General features: G+C 41.0%; 1 protein-coding gene across 2 annotated transcripts in view; it reads right to left on the bottom strand.

Annotated features, from left to right (window-relative positions):
* Positions 1-2,455: 2,455 nt before the first annotated feature.
* The window catches only part of RRAS2 (RAS related 2), an 81,430-nt gene continuing 62,750 nt past the window's right edge, over positions 2,456-21,135 (bottom strand). For both annotated transcript variants that reach the window (XM_058663337.1, XM_058663338.1), the window contains exons 2-6: positions 18,315-18,402; positions 17,353-17,455; positions 17,124-17,232; positions 5,992-6,110; positions 2,456-3,929 (exon numbers count right to left, since the gene is read on the bottom strand). In XM_058663337.1, the coding sequence (XP_058519320.1) occupies positions 3,842-3,929; positions 5,992-6,110; positions 17,124-17,232; positions 17,353-17,455; positions 18,315-18,402 (507 nt within the window). In that variant the 3' untranslated portion in view covers positions 2,456-3,841. The remainder of the gene's footprint in view (positions 3,930-5,991; positions 6,111-17,123; positions 17,233-17,352; positions 17,456-18,314; positions 18,403-21,135) is intronic.

Raw genomic sequence — 21,135 nt, 5'->3', positions numbered from 1 at the left:
ACGGCCTGGAAAAGCAGCACAAGATGGGTACCCTGCACACAAGTGAGAACCGGAAGAAGCTCCTGCCTCTGAACTTCAGACAGCCCCAATTCTGGCTGTGGCAGGAAACTGGGGGTGTAAATCAGCAGATGGACGATGTTTCTAATTATTTCAAGTAAAACTAAATCTTCTAAAAATACTACCATGATGTGATTTCTTTGAAACACAAAATAAAACTTTATTGAACACAGCCACATCCACTCACTGAAGACGGTGCTTATGGCTACTTCAGTGTTAAGCCAGAGTTGAGTGGTGAGGACAGAGATCACATGACCTACAAAATGCAAATGGCGTTTGCTTAAAGAAAAAAAAGGCCACACAAGAAAGACTTTTGCAAGCAATGAGACACACCACCACTGACAAAAGTATTCAAGTCAGAGAGCTACAACGTAAGGCACTTCTGATTACATGATACAAGTCTAATGGGGAAAATGTCAACTTGTAATCATGCTGGAGCAGGAGGAGCCCAATTTATTCCCTCACCTTTTAATCAGTGAAGCAGCAAAGTTGTCTGAATAATTTTTCAGACACCGTATGACTACAAACCCTGATGGAAGAGAATAAATAAGGGTATACTTAAAATAGTCCTTGGCTTTCTTCTGGAAGACACGTTTCCAGATACGCAGAGCAGCTGGGGCATCCCAAGCAGAGCACCGTGCTTCCCTGAAACGAGCTCCCGTAAAGACAGGAGACAACAATGTCTGAAGCAGACTACGTTCTGGAGGGGAAAAATCTACAACGAAAATGCTCCAAAAGTATGCACAGGGTCAGTGATTCTTCGTTCACGTGAAATTTCAGATGTGTTTATGTAAGGCACAAGCCAAAGATCAGGCACAGGAAAAGAAATGACCAAGAAGTGCCCAGAGGGCCCAAGGTGATAGGCTAGTGGCTAAATTCTCAACTTGCATCCGCTGGGATTCCATGTGGGGCCATTTCATGTCCCAGCAGCTCCAGCTTCCTGCTTGTGACCTGGGAGGGCAGTGAAGGGTGGCCCAAAGCCTCGGGACCCTGCACCCACATGGGAGAGCCACAAGAAGCTCTTGACTTCAGATCAACTCAGCTCTGGGTGTTGCAGCCACTTAGGGAATGAGTCAGCAAATGGAGGATTTTTCTGTGCATCTGCCTTTCCAATAAAGACTTTTTAAAAAAAAAAAAAATCATTACCAAAAAATAAAAAGGAGCATCCACAGAATGGATCTGCAGCACTCACATGGGGGAGGGAAAGGTTCAGATTCTCCAATTCTTACAGACCATTCAGGGAACTGAGTGGAGACCTCTAAAAGGTCACAGGTTACTAGTGGAGCTAATCTATCCTGGGGAAAAGGCTACTTAAAACTGCACTAAGCTTAAACGTGTGATTTGAAAAACCCAAACTGAGCCACAATTGGATTAACTATCAGCCCACAATCTTCAGACGAAGACAACAAATGTACAGACCCAAAATACATAACCTCTGTAATCTACACAAAATTTCCTAGACATGAGACAAAACAGGAAAACATGATCCACAACTCTGAAGAAAGTCAACAGCAGCCAATCCAAACAGCACAGTGAAGATGGATCAGCAAAACCATGACAAGGGATGTTACAACCATGTTCACACACGCGAAGCTACCTTTCACAAGCAAGTTCTGCAAGGATTCAAAAGAAAACCACTGGAGTGACAGTCTCCTAATTTTTCCCAAGGAAGGTTCTCTGCTACTATTATTCTAGTTACACAGGTGAGAGTTTAACTAATAACATACAACAGATAAGGTATTAGGGCTCAAGTTCCTGGGAATCCAGGTTAGAAATTGCATAGCGCAATACACAAACATAATGAAAATGTACAGGATAGGATTAATAGAACAATTGAAGAAACATTTAGAAATTAAGATGCAGCACTAGAAATAATCCAAAGCCAAGTTCAGAGGGAAAAAGGACACTGGAATAACAAAATTGGCAAGATGTCCCATGAAATTCAGATAGTGCATGAGCCAACTCTTCTCGACCCTGCAACAAACTTTTCCACTTGAAAATATGGCCAAAGATACACCATAGCACTGAAGCAGTACTTTTGTTTTCATTAGCACAGTTACAAAGAGACATAATTCCCTATCAGTATGACTAGATTATGAAGTACAATGTAAAATTCTATTATCTTCTTCAGTATTCCAGTCAATGCCTCTGGTGCTTCAGCTGTTTTAGGCTTCCTCCTCATAGGACTGTATTTACATGTATTTACTGTATTTACATTTCAGAAAGCACTAAGAACACCAATCCGCTTCACATCGAGTTCACCTGCCGAATGATTAACTACTTTTAGACTAAAGTCCTATATCACTGGTGAGGAAAGCCATAAGATTTAAGTTTCTCCTTTAAGTCATTGCTCCATGAAACCACTACGATAACAAAACAAGTGATCAAGCATCATCTTATGATAACAGATCAGTTTTAATTCTAGCACCTGAAGCTATACAAGGGTATGCTTTATAAACTTCATAGGACTGTTGTACACATTCAATAAAGTGACAACTGTGCAATACCACTTAGTATCTCAAAGTCGGGAACATACTTTTGAATTGTTTAAACACAATCCACAAAATCAGAAACAAAATCAGAACCCATCCACAGACTAATTGTCAATTAAATGTTTTACACTTAATACTTAAGATAACAGTCAATATCTAGTAGGGGATATCAAGAGTGATTTTTGAGTCTCATCCTGCTGTACTGTATCAGGAAGGTCGCTTCAGCAGGTGTGTGGCTGGCCAGATGTGGCTCGACCCAGAACCAGACCAGCAGCAGAACTCCTGCCACAGTTGTAGTTTCCTTTTTTCTTTGTCCTTTGTAAAAGTGAACAGTGAGAATTAAATACTTATCTTTACATATACACAAGATATGCTGTGAAAGCATATTTGCTTACAAACATATAAAAATACTTGTTAACTAGTTTGATAAGAAAATAATGTATAAAAGTATATAGCAAAAACATTAATCATCTCTGACCCTGGAAAGATCAATTCTGTATTTTATATTACATCAAACAAAAACGGTTTTAGTTTTTTTGAATCCCTTAACCAGAAAACCTTGAAAAGGAGACAGAAATTACTCATTTTTACCCTTAACACAGCTGAGAAGAGTTAAATTAAAAAACCAAGTACACTGAAATGCTTGGGTCCAAAATGAGTCCAAAAGTTTGTCCACACACAGTATTATTTATCTTCAAGAGTGAAAGTAGTAACAAAGGATTTCTAAGCAGTTTCTAATCCATAAATATAAGAGGCATTCGGGTATTTTGGTGGCTGGAAAACAAAAGCTGTAGCATCAGTAAATGTCTGAGATGTCTCACTTTTGTAGATTCAATTCAGTGTATTTAAGGTTAACGAAGGTTGACATCAAAATTTGAAAGGCAAAGATTCACATTTAAAAACAAAACCTCTTTGTATTTCTATTTAGAATAACAGTAGGCAATGATTCCAGAAGTTAAAAATTATTTTACAATCTATGACTTCAGCTTGGCAAACAGCTTAAGTTCCAAAACTGATTTATCTATTAAAATCTAAGCCCTTAAAGAAACAATGTCTGTAGACACATATCGTAAAAGAATCAGATACTCTTTGGAGCAGCCTTAGTGTTTCCTTTAAATCTGTCTGGAAATGACCATTGTATTAGCTTCACAGAAAGAATTAGCCGGCTTCGTGGTCTAAGGCTAACATGGTGATCACTTGTCTAAGGCTAGAAATGTACCAGCACGATGTAAACTGTAAGGAAGGAAGTGGAGGGCTTTTCCTGGCAGTCGGTAGCTAAAACTCAAGGATTCTTAAAAAATGACACAATGGCAGCCTTTCTTGTCTTTTTCTTTCCGAGTGGGTTCAGGTGAAGGAGGACATTCTTGCTCTTGAAATTTCCTGTAAAACAAAATGTCTAAATATAATCGCCTTCTTAGAAAGCTACTATTAAAACAGTAGATTATTTCTGTACAAATCTAGTGGAAGAACACACGCTTTTCATTATCAAACTTCATCCAGGTATCAAAGCACATCTTTCAGGGGCAAACAGAAAGCAAAACCTGGTTTTACACCAGCATGAGCAGAGCTGCCCGAGTTACTCCAATGTGCAGGTGCCAAATTAGGTAAGATGCTGGACTCATTAACCTCTAAATCCCCTCCCCAATTTTGATCCCATGACTGTACACTACACTGAAGAATCACCATTCACCACTACAGTAACATTTCTCTTGGGGGTGGCATGGTGGCATACAAGGCTAATCCTCCGACTACAGACACTGCCATCCCATCTGGGCACCAGTTCGTGTCCAGCTGCTCCATTTCCGATAGAGCTCTGTTTATGGCCTGGGAAAGCAGCAAAGCATGGCTCAAGCCTTTGGAACCCTGCACCCACGTGGGAGACCTGAATCGGATGGGCTTCCACTGGCTCAGCTCGAGGCACTGGATGCCATCTGGGGAGTGAACAACAAACGGAAGGCCTTTCTCTCCTTCGTTCCCTCTAAAATCTGCCCTTCAAACAAAAACAAATACCAATCTTTAAACAAAATAAAACATGGAAGCACTCATTCATCAGTGTGAAACTGGGGTGAGGGCAGGTTAAAACTCATCTGCTACAGAAGTTTCTATCTTCACTAGTGTTGAATGCATAATTCAGTGGTGGGTAAGTGCACACACACAGTTGTGCAAGCATCACCTTCAAAACTCTTTATTTTGCAAAACTGAAACTCTACACCTCTGAGACAAGAGTGAGAAACTGCTAAACACCAAAAAAGTATAGCCTTCACTTGTTTTCCTCCAAAAAGAAAATGTCCTGGTGAACGACTAACAAGTACCACAAGTTGACAGTTAAGCCACCAGAGGCAGCCCATAAACTGGACCGTGCTCCACAGTCCTTTCAACCTAACTCCCAATGAAACCCAAGATGGAGACAGCAGAGGGTGAAGTAGAGGTAAAGACAGACTCAAAATAATCTAATGAAACCCCACCTCCTAAAACAACTTCATATTTCTCACTTGCAGATAAACATAGTAACTCTAACAGACATCACCTGTCACCTCAAGCTTCCAGGAACCCATTAATACTTTCAAAACCACAGAGGCCTCCTTGATCACCTACCACAAAAACACTCACAGTTTACTCTCAGCCTTGGAAGTGGGTAAGGAGCTAAGCTAAGAGCCCAGGCTCTGGAACCAGAGATTTAGACTCAGGCCCCAGCTGCTGCATGTATAATATCGCAACAATTTTTCAAATAAATCTACCTATTCTCATTTGAAGGGAAACAGAAGAAGTCTCCCATCTGTGGTTTCACTCCCCAAAAGCTCCCCGAAGCCTGCAGTGAGGCAGGAGCGCTGACAAACGCAGGAATTCTATCCACTTGTCCCACACAGAAGCAAGGAACCAACTACCCGAACCATTACCTGCTGCCCCCCATGGTACACTGTAATGGAGAGAAGATCTAGGACTGGACCCAAGTTCTCCACTCTGGGATGCAAATGTCTGAATCAACATCTTAACTGCTAGGTCAAACGCCCACCCGCACCACGTCCAAACCTTAAGTAAGTCATTTAACAACTTCTCCGCATCTCCATTTTTTCATTTGAAAGCAAGGATAAAAGGAAGTGTTTAGATTACTGGTCTATGGTGAGGATTAAACAGAGTAACGCAGAGACGCATTCAGCAGAGCAGCTGAGGAAAACGTGGAGCCTGGCATTCAAATACCTGCTGCTGTATCAGCCACGTCCACACCTCCACATTTAGAATCTGTACGTATTCTTGGAAAAATCTCTATATACTTTCTATCTCGACAGAATTAAAATTTATATACTAGAAATGCCTAACATAATATTCCTTAACTAAGTTTTAACAAATTTAACACCATGTACTCCTAGTAAGATATCAGTCCAACATGCCATTTCCTTTTTCTTACCAAAAATACTTCATAGTAATCATTAAATACACTTACCTTATAACCCGAACAAGTTCATGGAAAGCTTGATCTACATTCATTCTAATCTTTGCTGAGGCTTCCATGTATGTTACCTTAAGCTGCCGCGCTAACTGCTGTCCTTCTTCCTGTGTGACCTGAAATTCCAAGATTTACAACAATTAGATTTGACTCCATTGAATCTTAACCACAGATTGTACGATTAGTCCAGACACAAGCCCTAGCTATTTTTTTAAAGATTTCTTCTTGTTGGAAAGTCCGATACACATATGCAGAGAGGAGGAGAGACAGAGAGGAAGATCTTTTGTCCAAGATTCACTCTCCAAGTGACCGCAACGACCAGTGCTGCGCCGATCTGAAGCCAGGAGCCAGGAACTTCCTCCAGCTCTCCCACACGGGTGCAGGGTCCCAAGGCTTTGGGCCGTCCTCGACTGCTTTCCCAGGCCACAAGCAGGGAGCTGGATGGGAAGTGGAGCTGCCGGGATTAAAACCGGCATCCATATGGGATCCTGGCGTGTTCAAGGCGAGGACTTTAGCTGCTAGGCCATGCCACCGGGCCTAGCTCTAGCTTTTTTATCCTAAAATGAACCAACAGACTTCACTGCTCAATATAAACTGAAGTCCACCTCTATAGAATAACAGTTAATGCTCGAGATGAAAAGCACTGCAATGCAAAACTCCAACCTAGCAGCTACACAAAAAGCATCAAATATAATAAGATATAATTTAGGAAAGGAAAGTACAAAGTGCAATGAGGTTTTCCCGTCCTTGCCAAAGTCAGGAAGTTTCCCCAAAGAACAGATATTTAAGCTAAGAGACAAAGAGGTGCGTGGAGGAGGGAGCACATAGGAAGTGTCATGTCTGACAAAAGAAAGAGCACAAGAGGGGCCATGAGTGAGAAGCAACTGTTCAAGTCTTAGGAACACAAAGAAGCTGGAACAGATCCAAGCATGGTAGCCTAGTGGCTAAAGTCCTAGCCTTGCACGCATCAGGATTCCATATGGGCTCCAGTTCTAATGCTAGCTGCTCCACTTCCCATCCAGCTCCTTGCTGGTGGACTGGGAAAGCAGTCAAGAATGGCCCAAAGCCTTGGGACCCTGCACCCACACTGGAGGCCTAGAAGAAGCTCCTGGTTTCAGAACGGCTCAGCTCTGGCTGTTGTGGCCCCTTAGGGAGTGAATCAGTGGACGAAGATCTTCCTCTCTGCCTCTCGTTGTCTCTGTATATCTGAATTTCCAATAAAAATAAATCTTTAAAAAAAAAAGCCTGGAATGGGAGAAATACACACAAAAATGGCAAAATGCAAGGCTAGAGAGGGGTGCAAATTTTAGAGACCACTGAATCACTTTACTGTTCCCCAATCACAAATACGCGGGGACAATGAATGAATTCTAAATAGGATCACAGGCCCTCACAATGCATAATATTTACAAGCAAAGGCAGTTGAGTAAGGAAAGGAGCATAACTGGGGCATAAAATAGCAGCCATAATAAGCAATTTCTTGATACATACTTATATATATATGTGTGTGTGTTTGTGGTTATATTTTTACCCAGAAATAACATTTTAAACATTAACTTTTGGACCCTATCACCCATAAAGAACCACATTCTAGCTATTTTAAACATGATTTAAAAAAATATTTATTCATTCAGAAGGCAGAGAGATACAGAAAGATCTTCCAACTACTGATTCACTCTCCGAATGATCACAACAGCTAGCATAGGACCAGGGCAGACCCAAAACCCAAGAATTTCATCCAGGTCTCCCACATGTGCAGCAAGAGCCTGTCTTCTGCTCGTCTCCCAGGCAAATTTAGCAGGAAGCTAGATCAGAAGCAGAGCTGCTGGGACTCAAAGGGTCACAGATTGGCAGCATCAAAAGCAGTGGCTTAACCCATGGTCACAATACCAGCCCTCAATGTAAGATTTTCACAGCATAAGAGATCATATTTCTTACACAAACATATTTATTACACCCTGAAACATTCTAAAATCATTTCTCTAGGATCTGCTCTGTACAAGTCGACCACCATGTCATTTGCTAATGAGGACACTTTTGGGTCTACCTCTCTGGTACTAATGTTATTTTATTTCTTCTTCTGGGCTTCCCACACTGCCTACACCTTTCAGTACAATGAGTGTGCTGGGAAGTACAGGGTTGCTTTTCTTGAAAGTCTCGGGTTATTTTTGAATTAAGTCAACATGCATTCAGGAATAAACTCAATGCATATATGGCTAGATTTAGTTTATCAACATTTTCTAAGAATTCTTACAGCCAAGTTCAAGAGAAACACAATTTGTACTTTTAGTCCATCTTTGGTAGGGTCTCAAGGAAACGCTGACTTACTATCATGAGTATCAAAAACTTCCCTTCAATTTGCTGGAACAATGTGCCTTAAATTTTGGTATGATTCACTGGTGAATCTAAATGGGTCTGCAATTTTGAGAGATTTACATAACAAATAAAACTTATTTAATAGTTACAATTCAGTAGACCTTGGCAAGCTTGTGCCTTTCAGGGAAAATATTCATTTTATCTTGTTGAAGTTACCGACATAAACAGTACTTGAAACATTTGTTATCTGCTGTGATAACCTCTAATTGAGGAATTTTCTCGTTCAAAATACTAATTTTCGTCTTCCTTAACTGATCATTCTGGACACAGGCTTGGCAGCTTCATCTTCAAAAGTAAGTCTTTAATTTTTATTTTTCTTTCTTGGCCTTCCTGTTTTCACTTTCACTAGCTTCCATTCTCACTTCAATATTTCTCTTCTACTTACTACAGCTTTATTTTGTTCTTCCAGTTCAAGTTAAAAGCTAAGGTCAAGGATTTGAAGCCTCCCCCCTGCCTCCAAATACAAGTATCCACTGCCACAAATTTCTTTATCCATAGTTCTTTAGTATGCATCCCACATATTTTGGTAACTTAATTCTGATTCAGTTGCTAATATACATGTGATCCTCTTTTGTCTTTGATGTAAGGGTTAAGTATGTTAATTTTTGAGTATTTGGAAACTCCTAAGTTGTTTTTTTTTTTTTTTAATTTATTTTTACTGCAAAATCAGATATACAGAGAGGAGGAGAAACAGAGAGGAAGATCTTCCATCCGTTCATTCACTTCCCAAGCGGCCGCAATGACCAGAGCTGTGCTGGTCCAAAGCCAGGAGCCAGAAGCTTCATCCGGGTCTCAAGGTTTTGGGCCATCCTTGACTGCTTTCCCAGGCCACAAGCAAAGAGCTGGATGGGAAGCGGGACTTCCGGGATTAGAACCGGAGCCTATGTGGGATCCCGGCATGTGCAAGGCAAGGACTTTAGCCACCAGGCTATCGCGCTGGGATCCCCAGATGAGTTTTATTTCTACATTCAGAAAGTATGATCATACTGGAATCCTGTTCAACTCATTGAGGCTTCTTTTACTTCCATCTTCATTCTAAACAATGCATATTTCTGTGCTGTTTGAAGTGGTCATGAAATGTCAGAAGTTGTCTGACAGCATATCATCTATGTACTTACTGAAGAGTTGTTTTGGCTTCCCTATTAGTTAGAGGGGTGCTCAAGTCCAACCATCTCTCTGACCATCTCATAGCAGTTCTTTAAATTCAACAAGTCTAAAGTTATTATCAGACAACAGAATTGCTATGTCCTCTTCATGAATTACTCTTTGTTACCGTGAAACAACTTTCTTTACTTGTAGCAATAGTCTTGGCTGTTATAGTACCTATATTTTCACTTATCCAATTCCACTAGTTCTAATATATTTATGTCTCTAAATCTGAAAGTTTCTTATAGGGGTTTATTATTTCTTTTACTCCAACTTGCTATCTCCCTTTACCTGAGACAAGCACACAGTCAGCACTTACTGTCACTGATACAGCTGAGTTATCTTGCCATTTGTTTCCTGTCCTGGATATCCGTTCTTTTTTTGGATGATCTGAATTTTGGGCTTTTTTTTTAATGACTTATTTTTATTGAAAATGCAGATTTACAAAGACAAGGAGATACAGAGAAAAAGATTTTCCATTAGCTGGCTCACGCCCCAAGTGGCCACAACTGCCAGAGCTGAATTGATCCAAAGCCAGGAGCTTCTTCTGGGTCTCCCACTTGGATGCCAGATCCCATGGCTTTGGGTCATCTTCTACTGTTTTCCCTGATTTTAATTCCTTTGTTGGCTACTTATGTCATTTTAATCGTTGCTTCAGAGTCTGTATTACACATTTTAACTCACCAAATTAACTACATCAACAGTGTATCACCTCACAATACATTAATTTTGCTTTAAATATTAAATTGTTTTAAAGAGGTTTAAATAATTAAAGCAAATTAATTTGCCCAGGTAATTGCCATTTTCTTCATTCCTTTGCATAGATTCAGGTTTTCATTTGTTATTCTCCTTCCTCTATTTCTTAAATGCAGGTCTGCTAATAATGATTTATTTTAAATGGTTGAGGAAGAAAGCCTATTCACCTTCACTTTGGCAATAAATGTAGGCTGAGTACCAAATTCTAAACTTAGCAGGTTTTGCCTGTAGTACTTAAGACACTGTGCCACGGTTTCTTCTGGCTTGCACTGTGTGCAACAAGAAACAGAGGTCACTTCTGCCACTACTTATCTTTGTTCTATTCCTCTGAGTTTTTTGCTCTGCATATTTCAAGATTTTTCTCTTTATCACTAGTTTTAAATTATTTTAGCACTACATGACTTGGACTATATTTTTCCTTTATGTATCCTGAGTTCACAGCTTGTTGTCCTTTACAAATATGTGCATTAACAGCCCCAATTAACTTTAGAAATTGAGCAGTTACTTCTTTTAATCCCACCTAGTGCATTTTTTCATTGCATTGCAGTTTTAATTTCTGAAACACAGATTTGGATCACTTTCTATACTCCATATCACCTCTACTAAACACACTTTTTCCAGCTTCTTGAATTCATGAAAAATTAAAATAACCGATGTCTCTGTCCACTACTTTATCATCTGTGTTTCTGGTAAGTCTGATTCTATTAACTGATATCTTCTTGCTATGAATCTTATTTCGCTGCTTCTTTACATTCTGGTAATTTTTTTTTTAAGATTTATTCATTTTTATTACAGCCAGATATACACAGAGGAGGAGAGACAGAGAGGAAGATCTTCCGTCCGATGATTCACTCCCCAAGTGAGCCGCAACGGGCCGATGCGCGCCGATCCGATGCCGGGAACCTGGAACCTCTTCCGGGTCTCCCACGCGGGTGCTGTGTCCCAAAGCCTTGGGCCGTCCTCAACTGCTTTCCCAGGCCACAAGCAGGGAGCTGGATGGGAAGTGGAGCGGCCGGGACCAGAACCAGCGCCCACAGGGGATCCCGGAGCTTTCAAGGCGAGGACTTTAGCCGCTAGGCAACGCTGCCGGGCCCCATTTTGGTAATTTTTGAATGGATAACTAGGACATCTATTACAGATTCCAGATAAATTTTACATTTCCATACGTAGGATTGAGCTTTTGCCAAACTGAGAACAGTTTGGTCTTTTCAGTTTAGGTTTTGTTAGAGTGCCAGAAAAGCATCAGGTATAACACCAATTTTTCCCCATTACAGGGATGAAACCCTTTTAGGACATCACCCACTATCCTCAAGAAATACAATCCTATTTCTGATTGCCTGAAATATTATTCCTGGTTCCCATTTGAGTTCAAGGCTTTGTTCTAACTTTTTTCAGGTAATTTGCTCTCCAAATTTAGTATTTCATCCCCAAAATGCAGCAACATTCAATGTAATATCATTGATTTGTCACTTTAATGCACACACATCTAATAGTAACTTGTAATAGTTCGTCCTTGTGTGGCATTCCAACAGAGAGTAGACAAATTCTAGCACTGATAATATCTAAGTTTATGTAATTTCCAAATTCACTTTGCCTCTCTTCGAATTATATGCACCATAAGGCCTATTGGCTTGAAATATAAATTCAAACTATGCAGGCAATTAACAGTAAGTCTGGAAATCAAACAGAAGAAAATCTGAGTCTCCAATTAAGAAAGGACAATTTCTATTTTAAGAAAATTTAAAGGGGCAAATTTTTTTCTGCAAAAACACCTTCATGTTTGTGACAAATTCCTTTTGTTCTTCCCCAGATATCCTCCCTTCCCTCTGAGCATTGTACCCTTAATTTCTTTCTTACAAATTTCATGGCCCGGCATGGTGGCCTAGTGCCTAAAGTCCTCGCCTTGAATATGCCAGGATCCCATATGGGCGCCGGTTCTAATCCTGGCAGTCCAGCTTCCCATCCAGCTCCCTGCTTGTGGCCTGGGAAAGCAGTCAAGGACGGCCCAAAGCCTTGGAAGACTTCTTCCTATGTGGGAAGAAGTTCCTGGTTCCTGGCTTTGGATCGGCACAACACTGGCTGTTGAGGTCACTTGGGCAGTGAACCATTGGACGAAAGATCTTCCTCTCTGTCTCTCCCCTCTATATCTTTGTGATAAAAAAAAAAAATCTTTAAAAAAAATCAGACTGTCGGGCCCGACGCCATGGCCCGGCGGCGTGGCCTAGCGGCTAAAGTCCTCGCCTTGAAAGCCCCGGGATCCCATATGGGTGCTGGTTCTAATCCCGGCAGCTCCACTTCCCATCCAGCTCCCTGCTTGTGGCCTGGGAAAGCAGTTGAGGACGGCCCAAAGCATTGGGACCCTGCACCCGTGGGGGAGACCCGGAAGAAGTTCCAGGTTCCCGGCATCGGATCGGCACGCACCGGCCTGTTGCGGCTCACTTGGGGAGTGAAACAACGGATGGAAGATCTTCCTCTCTGTCTCTCCTCCTCTCTGTATATCCAGCTTTCCAATAATAATAAATCTTAAAAACAAAAAAAGACTGTCACTGTATGCAGCTTTAGATATGATTCAAATGCTAACATATTGAAATAATAATAATTTCCCAAAATTCAGTCCAAAATTTTCCCCCTAGTGCTATAGCTGTTTTATAATAAATGCTCTCTCAGCACTCCCATCATAGCCTATGGTTTCCACTGCAAAAGTTCCTAATATATCACATGTTAATTTGGGGACTTCCTACCCTATCATGTATAATGGAACTCAGATTAAACATGGACAATTGACCTGTTTTCACATCTAGTAAGAAAATTAATGAATCCATGATTGGATGATGAACAACCTTAGCAAAGGGATTGGTTTACGTGTTTCATTTATGCATTTTTAAAGCACAGTTTCACGTCACTTTCTTCCAGGAATCAAGGCCCACAGAGTTGGTCCACACATTTCTAGTCAAGACATCTCTAACCACAGGTAAAGCTGTTTTTGAGCTCACTGACGGAGCACAATTTTAATTAACAAGTAGAAATAGCAGTGCTACCACCAAAACGAACCAGACAACACAGAACAAAACCACAACACTATGCAGACAGACATCAGAAGACTGGAAACTGCACAAACAAATATCTTCTAGAAGGTCCTAAACCAGAAAAATTTGAGGATTCCAAATATACTAAGCCTCATCTCCTGAATATTCTGACTAGGTAGTGTTGAGCTCTATCCAGAAACACTCTGTTTTAAAAGTGTTTTATTTGATAAAACAAATCTACACCCCTATGTATGGAATCTTCCAAATGAGATTCAGTTAAAAGGCACACATAAATATTAACAGAAACCCACAATAACAGCTTATCTAGTACCGTGTATTTCTGAATAAATAACAACATGACTTTTGTCTATGAAAGATCTTCAATAAACCCTGAATAAATGGCTGGAAGGAAGGAACTCCTAAATGGAGTTAAGCTCCTGGCCCAGCCTAGCCCAGTCCTGACAGTTGTGGACATTCGAGGAGTTAAGCAGTGGACAGAAGATGCAGTTACCGGTTTGCCTCCTTCTCCTTACCTTTCAAATAAAGATAAAAATCTTAAAGTGAAAAGAAAAATGTTAAAAAGAAAAAGTGGAACTGGCTGAATGTGAACCAAGTCCAAAGGATCATATCTATGTCTAAGACAAATGCAGAAAAGAACTGGGTCAGCAACTGAGACTAAGCCAGACTGGTTAGTGCGTAAGAACTTGAGGATGAACACACACCTCTAGGCAGAGGAAAAAGCTTTTATTGGAGTCTTGTGACCCGTCTAGGTTCAGTTCACAGTCAAAATGAAAGTGTTAAGACATTAAAGAGCACTGCTTTTAATTCCAGTAAGATTTAAAAAGGCCTAGGATATAATGCACGCTTACATACTCCAAGGCTAGAGGAGTGTAATCTGGAGCCTTAACACTATAGACATATTGGGAGAGGAAAAGCCTTCACAGGACCCTGTGGAGGAGGCAAGAGTAGGGAACAGAATTCCAGAGCAAAAAGTCTTTCAAAAGGAGAGTGATCAACTGTGTCAAATGTTACTGACATTTGCGCAAGTAGTGACCTTGACCAGGGCAATGAGTGTCTGCTGCCAGTACAAGCAAGAACAGCAGGAAAACAAGTTTAAGTAGTTTGCCTATTAGGGGAACAGAAATAAATGCACTCCAAGGGGAATGTAAGATTAAACATTTTGGCTGTTTATTTTTTAATGATAAATGCTACTGTAAAATGTTGTATGCTGACAGGTTTGATCACATAGGAGGGGAAATGACAACAATGAAACGGAACAACTGTTGCAATGATGTTCCTAAGAGGGTGAAAAGGAAAGGAGATTCAATGCCTTCCAGAGAGGCTGTTCTTTTCAGATGATGTTCATCGATGAAAGTAAGAGAATATAGACCTGAAGGTGAGCACCTGGGTTAGTGAAAGTCAAGGTGGGAACATGTAGAAGTTTCTCAGAAATAGGAAAATATTATTTATCAGCCAAAGAGAAAGAAATGTGAATTTAAAAAGAATAAGAACATCGAGAGGCTGATGCTTTGGTACAACACATTGGTCACCACTTATGACATCAGCATGCCACACTGGAGTCACAGCTGCTCTATATCTGATCCAACTGCCCCCAATGCACTTGGGAAGGATGGAAGATGGCCCAAGTATGTGGGTCCTTCCTTTCATAAGGAAGGTCTGGATAATTCCAGGCTCCTGGCTTCAACGTGGTCAACGCCAGCCACAACACGCACCTGAGAAGTAACCAGTGGACCAGTGTCTCTCCTTATCTGTCACTTTGCTTTTTAAAGTAATAAACGAATCTTTTTAAAGATTTATTTATTTTTGTTGAAAAGGAGCCAGGAGCTTCTTCTGGGTTACCTACATCGGTGCAGAATCTCAAGGCTTCTGGCTGTCCTCCATTGCTTTCCCAGGCCACCATCAGGGAGCTAAACGGGAAGAGCAGTTGGGATACAAATTGGTGCCCATAAGGGATCCCAGCGCATTCAAGGCAAGGACCTTAGCCACTAGGTTGCCACGCCAGGCCCTAATAATGAATCTTTAAATTTAAAAAGAAAAAAAAGCAAGTAGCAACTAATTAATACCTAATTGTTGAAGCAAATGGTAAATGAATAACTTTGGAAACACAGTAGTAGTCAATATGCCTGAGTGCTGGTGCAAAGGAACCCAGGGGGAGAAAGTATATGAGGCATACAGAAGAATAAAATGCTTCAGCAAATACACTCTAAATGAATAAGCAGAAAATTGGGCAAACACATTTCAGTCCCTTTTTCTCCTACTTTGGATATATACATGTGTGAGCTTTCCAGCAAATATACAATTTGTCTATGCATATAGCGTAGGGAAAATCCACTCCAAGCCAATAGTACATCATCTTTCAAGGGATGAAAATGTGGAAGATTTATTTCCTATACTTCTCCCACCACCTACTTTTTATTCTATTACTTTGCTCCAAAGCAAAGCAGATGTGACTAAACCCAGCACTAAGATATTGGAAAGTAACATCATAAAGTTCATAGAAAACAGAACTGAAAAACTTTAGCACAAGAATTTTCAAATCAACTGTATAAGCAAAATCACTGCCACAATAAGTTGCATACCTACAGAGTTATAAACTGGCACACCATATACAGGCAATCCTCAGTACCTGCCACCCACATGCACAATTCAATGAAGCTCCTATTCCTAGCTCCAGCCTGGTCCAGCCATGGCAGTTGTGCCCAGCTGGAGAGTCAACCAGCAGGCAGAAACCTCCATATCTCCCTCTTTCTATGTAACTTTGACTTTCAAATAAACAAACTTTTCTTGAAAATAGCTTAATAAGGGCCCGGCAGCGTGGCCTAGCGACTAAAGTCCTTGCCTTGAACGGGATCCCATATGGGCACCGGTTCTAATCCCGGCAGCTCCACTTCCCATCCAGCTCTCTGCTTGTGGCCTGGGAAAGCAGTTGAGGACGGCCCAAAGCTTTGGGACACTGCACCCGTGTGGAGACCTGGAAGAGGTTCCTGGTTCCTGGCATCGGATTGGCGCGTACTGGCCCGTTGCAGCTCACTTGGGGAGTGAATCATCGGACGGAAGATCTTCCTCTCTGTCTCTCCTGCTCTCTGTATATATGACTTTGTAATACAAATAAATCTTTAAAAAAAAAAAAATAGCTTAATAAGATTATTTAATTAAGAGTTGTAGGCATTAACCATACAATTACTACATTTGAAGGGAGGATGGAGGTAATTCAAGTATCTGTAGGGTTACTGTTTCTCAAGCTTTGGGTAAGGCTATATGAAATTTTTAACTTTCCAAATAATGCTTTATTTTTTACCAATTATGATTTCTGTGAGATTCAGTGTGTCACAGACATACATACACAAAGCTAAACTATAAGGAGGTTAGCATACTGGGAAATAACAGATATATACAGCGTGCCTCTTTACTCTTGAACAATAGAATTCCCGTTACTATTTTTATTACATTTTTACATTGCTGGTTTGTTTTCTTTTTCCTACATTTGTAATGTCATGATACATTTATGTATCACAAAGTTAAGCCTGTAACAGTGAAGTAAACGACTATGCCATTGTCATAACTTGCAGACAAATAAAGGTGTATTTAAAAGGGAGAAAAGATGAAGGAGGAGGAGATGCAGGGATGAGCCCCTATGCATATAAATCTGTATCAAGGGAAAAAAATATATTAAAAAAATTCAGTGTGCCAAACTTAGAAATAAACACTTGCAATTTTTTTGATCATAGGACTTCATTAAATCTATGATTTAAATTATGTGATATGATACATAATTGCCTTCCCGGTATTAACATTTCTTCTTACCTGTCTTTGATGATCCAGATCTGCTTTATTACCAATTAAAATCATTGGAAACTCATCACGATCCTTTACTCTGAGGATCTGTCTTTGAAATTTATAGATTTCTTCAAAACTAAACAAAAGAACACACAAATTTTGGTCAAGTATCACAATTCAGCAAGTCCCACTCAAATTCAACATTACAATTATCCAGACAGAAAAAGTGGGTCCACATTTTAACACTGATACAAACCTGCCTCTGTCTGTGACAGAAAAGACCAACAGGAAGCCCTCCCCGGTTCTCATATACTGTTCTCTCATGGCTCCAAATTCTTCTTGTCCTGCTGTATCCAAAACTAAAGAGGGAGAAAAAAATGGTGCCTGTATTAGTGTTTTCATTCATCAACTAACTGCTCCTCATCAGGGCAGGGCATCACACGTGTCCTCTGGAGACCCCCACACGTGGTACAGGAAGGGCCCCCTCCCTTCGCACCTCAGTCTCCACACTAAAGGTCAGGCATTCCAACAGCTGACAGTCCAAGAGCTGATATGCATCAGTAGAGACTGATTTTGTGGTTTAAATTTATCAGCATCCCAATTAAGAGGTTAAAAACATTAAACCCAAGGAAGCTGATGGAGTTAGTTAACTCCAAAATCACCTGGATTTTTTATTCCACCATGGGAAGACCTGCAAGATACCTATAAACCCAAAGATACTGTAGCCGTTATCCCACCCACCCATCCACTCTGGCCTCCATACCGTATTTAGTGCAGGTGCTAATGGATTCTTAGTCTCTGTGAAGAATGCAACCGTGTAAGTTAAAAGGAGCAGGTTTCATGAAGAGGTAGATGTTTAGCCAAGCACAAAGCACTATTTGTTCAATTAAACTGTCTGTATTATACACCCTAAGTTAACCAATGTCAAACCCTTCCTAAATGCACTTCCTCTCAAAAGGCAGGAAGAGCTGACACCCTGACAGGTTTTTTTACAGTTGTCCCAATCAACAGAACTAACACCAACAGGTCACAATAAAACCAGTTCCACCAGAACAAGATCATTGTGATTACTCTTTTACTAATTGTTCAGGAATCTTTGGTCAATATACAGTCAAAGGCGAGAGATGGGTCTGAATACTCTAATACGTCAATCATACTATTATTTACCCTAGCAAAACACATGGGGCTTCAAAAACACAAAAAGCGAAGTTTACTTACTATCTAGCCGGGCTGCTCTGTCATCTATCACACACTGCTTTGTGTAGGAATCTTCAATGGTTGGATCATAATCCGTTACGAAATATGACTGTAAAAAAGAAAATCACTTTATTTTTAAATGTATGTTTACTTGCCTGCACACACAGCAATGGAAATTTCATCAAATCCTTTCTACTAGAACTAATCAAAACCTTTTCACTGAACAGTGGCTTCAGAGGATCTACCTAATGAGGGTAGTGATCTCAATTTCACAGCTGAAAGACTGCAAAACAGCTCCTGTACTTTTCAGAACCATATAAGGCTAAGATTCTAGTTCTGAAGTTCTAAGAAAGTAAAAAAAGAAAAAAAAAGTTGTCATTTGGATTTCTTCGAACATTTTTAAAGATTAGTTTATTTCAAAAGCAGATCGCCAGATTTCCCATCTGCTGGTTCACTCCCCAAATGGCTACAATGGTTGGAACTGGGCCAATCTAAACAGGCGCTTCATCCGAGTCTTCCACGTGGGCACAGGGGCCCAAGGACCTGGGCGACCTTCCCCTGCTTTCCCAGGCACACTACAGGGGCTGGTCAGAAATGGAGCAGCTGGCATTCCAACTGACACCCATATAGAACGCCAGCATCACAGGTGGAGATTTACTTCAGTATGCCATGGCATTGGTGCCCCACTCCTCCCTGCCCTTTTGTTTTTAATAATTTATTTTATGTGAAAGGCAGAGTGGAGTCACAGAGCAGAGGACAGAGCTCTTCTACATGCTGGGCCACAGTTTAAAAGTAGAGTAGCTGGGATCCAAACTCAGCATCCATTTGGGATGCAGTGACACAGGAGGAATCTTAGCCCACTATACCACAGTGCCAGCCCAGTTTTCTTTTAATTTAATAAAAGCATCCGGTCGAAGAACAAAAGTAGCAGGCAAGCAATGGGAGGTAGCACAAAGAGTCTGGCACATTTCCTCCCCTATCATCCCATTTCCTCTCTCCAGTTGCCTACAAACTTCAACAAGCAAGCACCATTTCAGGGTTTCTTCATCTGAGGAACCACATCACCAACACATCAATTTCTCTTTTCCATTGTCCAAACCTCCCAATTGTTATCTTCTAAGGCATCTTAGCATGCAATTTACAACTTCCTCTTAAATGTATTTTAAAAAAACAATACCCTGAGAGAGCCTGTATGTCACCTCTTACAGAAGGTCACTGACTAGGATGGGCCCCACCCTTCTTTTGTGCTGAATACCTTCCTTGCTCTACTCTTGACTGACTTCCTCAAGCTCATTTTCCCACCAGCACACTGAAAAATACCAGGGAGTTAGAGGAAGGCAATTTAATGCTGGGAACCAACGCCAACGGCATTCGGCCATTCTTCAAGGGTTGGTCTCTGGCCATGGGACCTGCTGGCTGACACTCCTCAGTAAAGTGACGCATGCAGTCACCAGGAAGCTGCCCAGAGGCAGAAGTTTCGAACTGGACAGTAAAAGCAGCTCTGGCTGGGGCAGGAAAGCAACAGAAGGTGATCCTGATCCTCTGGCTCCCCACAATCTTTTCCTTTTATTGTTAGAGGCCATGTTTTATAGTCTACTCACATGAGAGGGATACAATAACCACAGAATTCAGTATCCATAATCCTACTTTTTCCCTGATGCCTTCAGTTAAACTCATGATTTGATCAAACAAGTTGTTAAATGAACACCAACAGTAATAGGAGGCCACCTCTACCACCACTTCGTTCCACTTATAGAGGAATAAAAACAGTGAGGAGCTTGCATTGTGACACAGCAGGCAAAGCCACAGGCTGCGACACTGACATCCCAACGGTGCACCAGCTGATGTCTTGGTCGCTCCACTTCCAATCCAGCTCCCTGTTAAAGTGCCTATAAAGGCAGCAGAAGATGGCCCAAATACTTGGGTCCCTAACACCCACGTGGCATCCCTGCATCCTGGCTTTGGACTAGCCAAACTATGGCTACTGCACCAACTGAGGGGGTTAACCTCTGTTTCCCCCTCTCTACCTTCCCGCCCTTCTCTCTCCCGCCTTTCAAATAAGTACATCTTTAAAAAACAGTAAAATAAAATTTGAGTAACTGTAAAATAGTAACAACAAAAACTCTTATGGCAGAGGTAAAAAATGAAATAAAAATACCAGTATACGGTGATGGTTAATAAAGGTCAACCACAACAGTTGTATTATTTTGGTTATAGAGTTAGATGGTCTTAGCTCATGTTTTGATTCAAGAAGTAAGCTTTGCTGGTGCTGGAAGGCGCAGCTGTGCTGATTCCACTCCTTGTCACACCACAGGTCAACCAGGTGACCTCTGAGACGTGGTATCTAAATATTATAATCAGGCCATAAGCTCCCCACCTGGGGTTCAGGAAATGTTTTCTAAACTTGAGTAATAATTACCCAGGCACACCCGTAAGAAAAAAAAGTCATCAGGTTAGGCTGTGCTTTTTTGTGTATGCAGGAATTACATGTCCACAGGACATACACATTAAATAGCTCCTTGTTGCTTACAGGATCAGTGGTTCTTTGCACGGTACCCAAAGCACTCCAGCTTGATTTGAGTGAACTGTACAAGGCCCTATTTCCCACCACCTGAAATGTGTTCCACAGTATGGTCTTGTTCCTCTACTTTCCCCAGCTTGTTCAACAGTTACTAATGGAGCAACTACTGAGGGTGCGATAGGGGTCAGGTCTCCACTGTCATAGAGCCTCCCATCTTTCATACAGCAATTACTGCAGTCAGGGGCTGGCGAATGTGTAAGCCCCAAGAAGCGAAATAGCTCTTAATACCAATACTGTGCCTGCTAGGTAGTCAACAAAATC

This window comes from Ochotona princeps, chromosome 4, assembly GCF_030435755.1.
Source record: "Ochotona princeps isolate mOchPri1 chromosome 4, mOchPri1.hap1, whole genome shotgun sequence".
NCBI classification, from domain to species: Eukaryota; Metazoa; Chordata; class Mammalia; order Lagomorpha; family Ochotonidae; genus Ochotona; species Ochotona princeps.
This window is presented reverse-complemented; position numbering and strand designations above follow the sequence as displayed.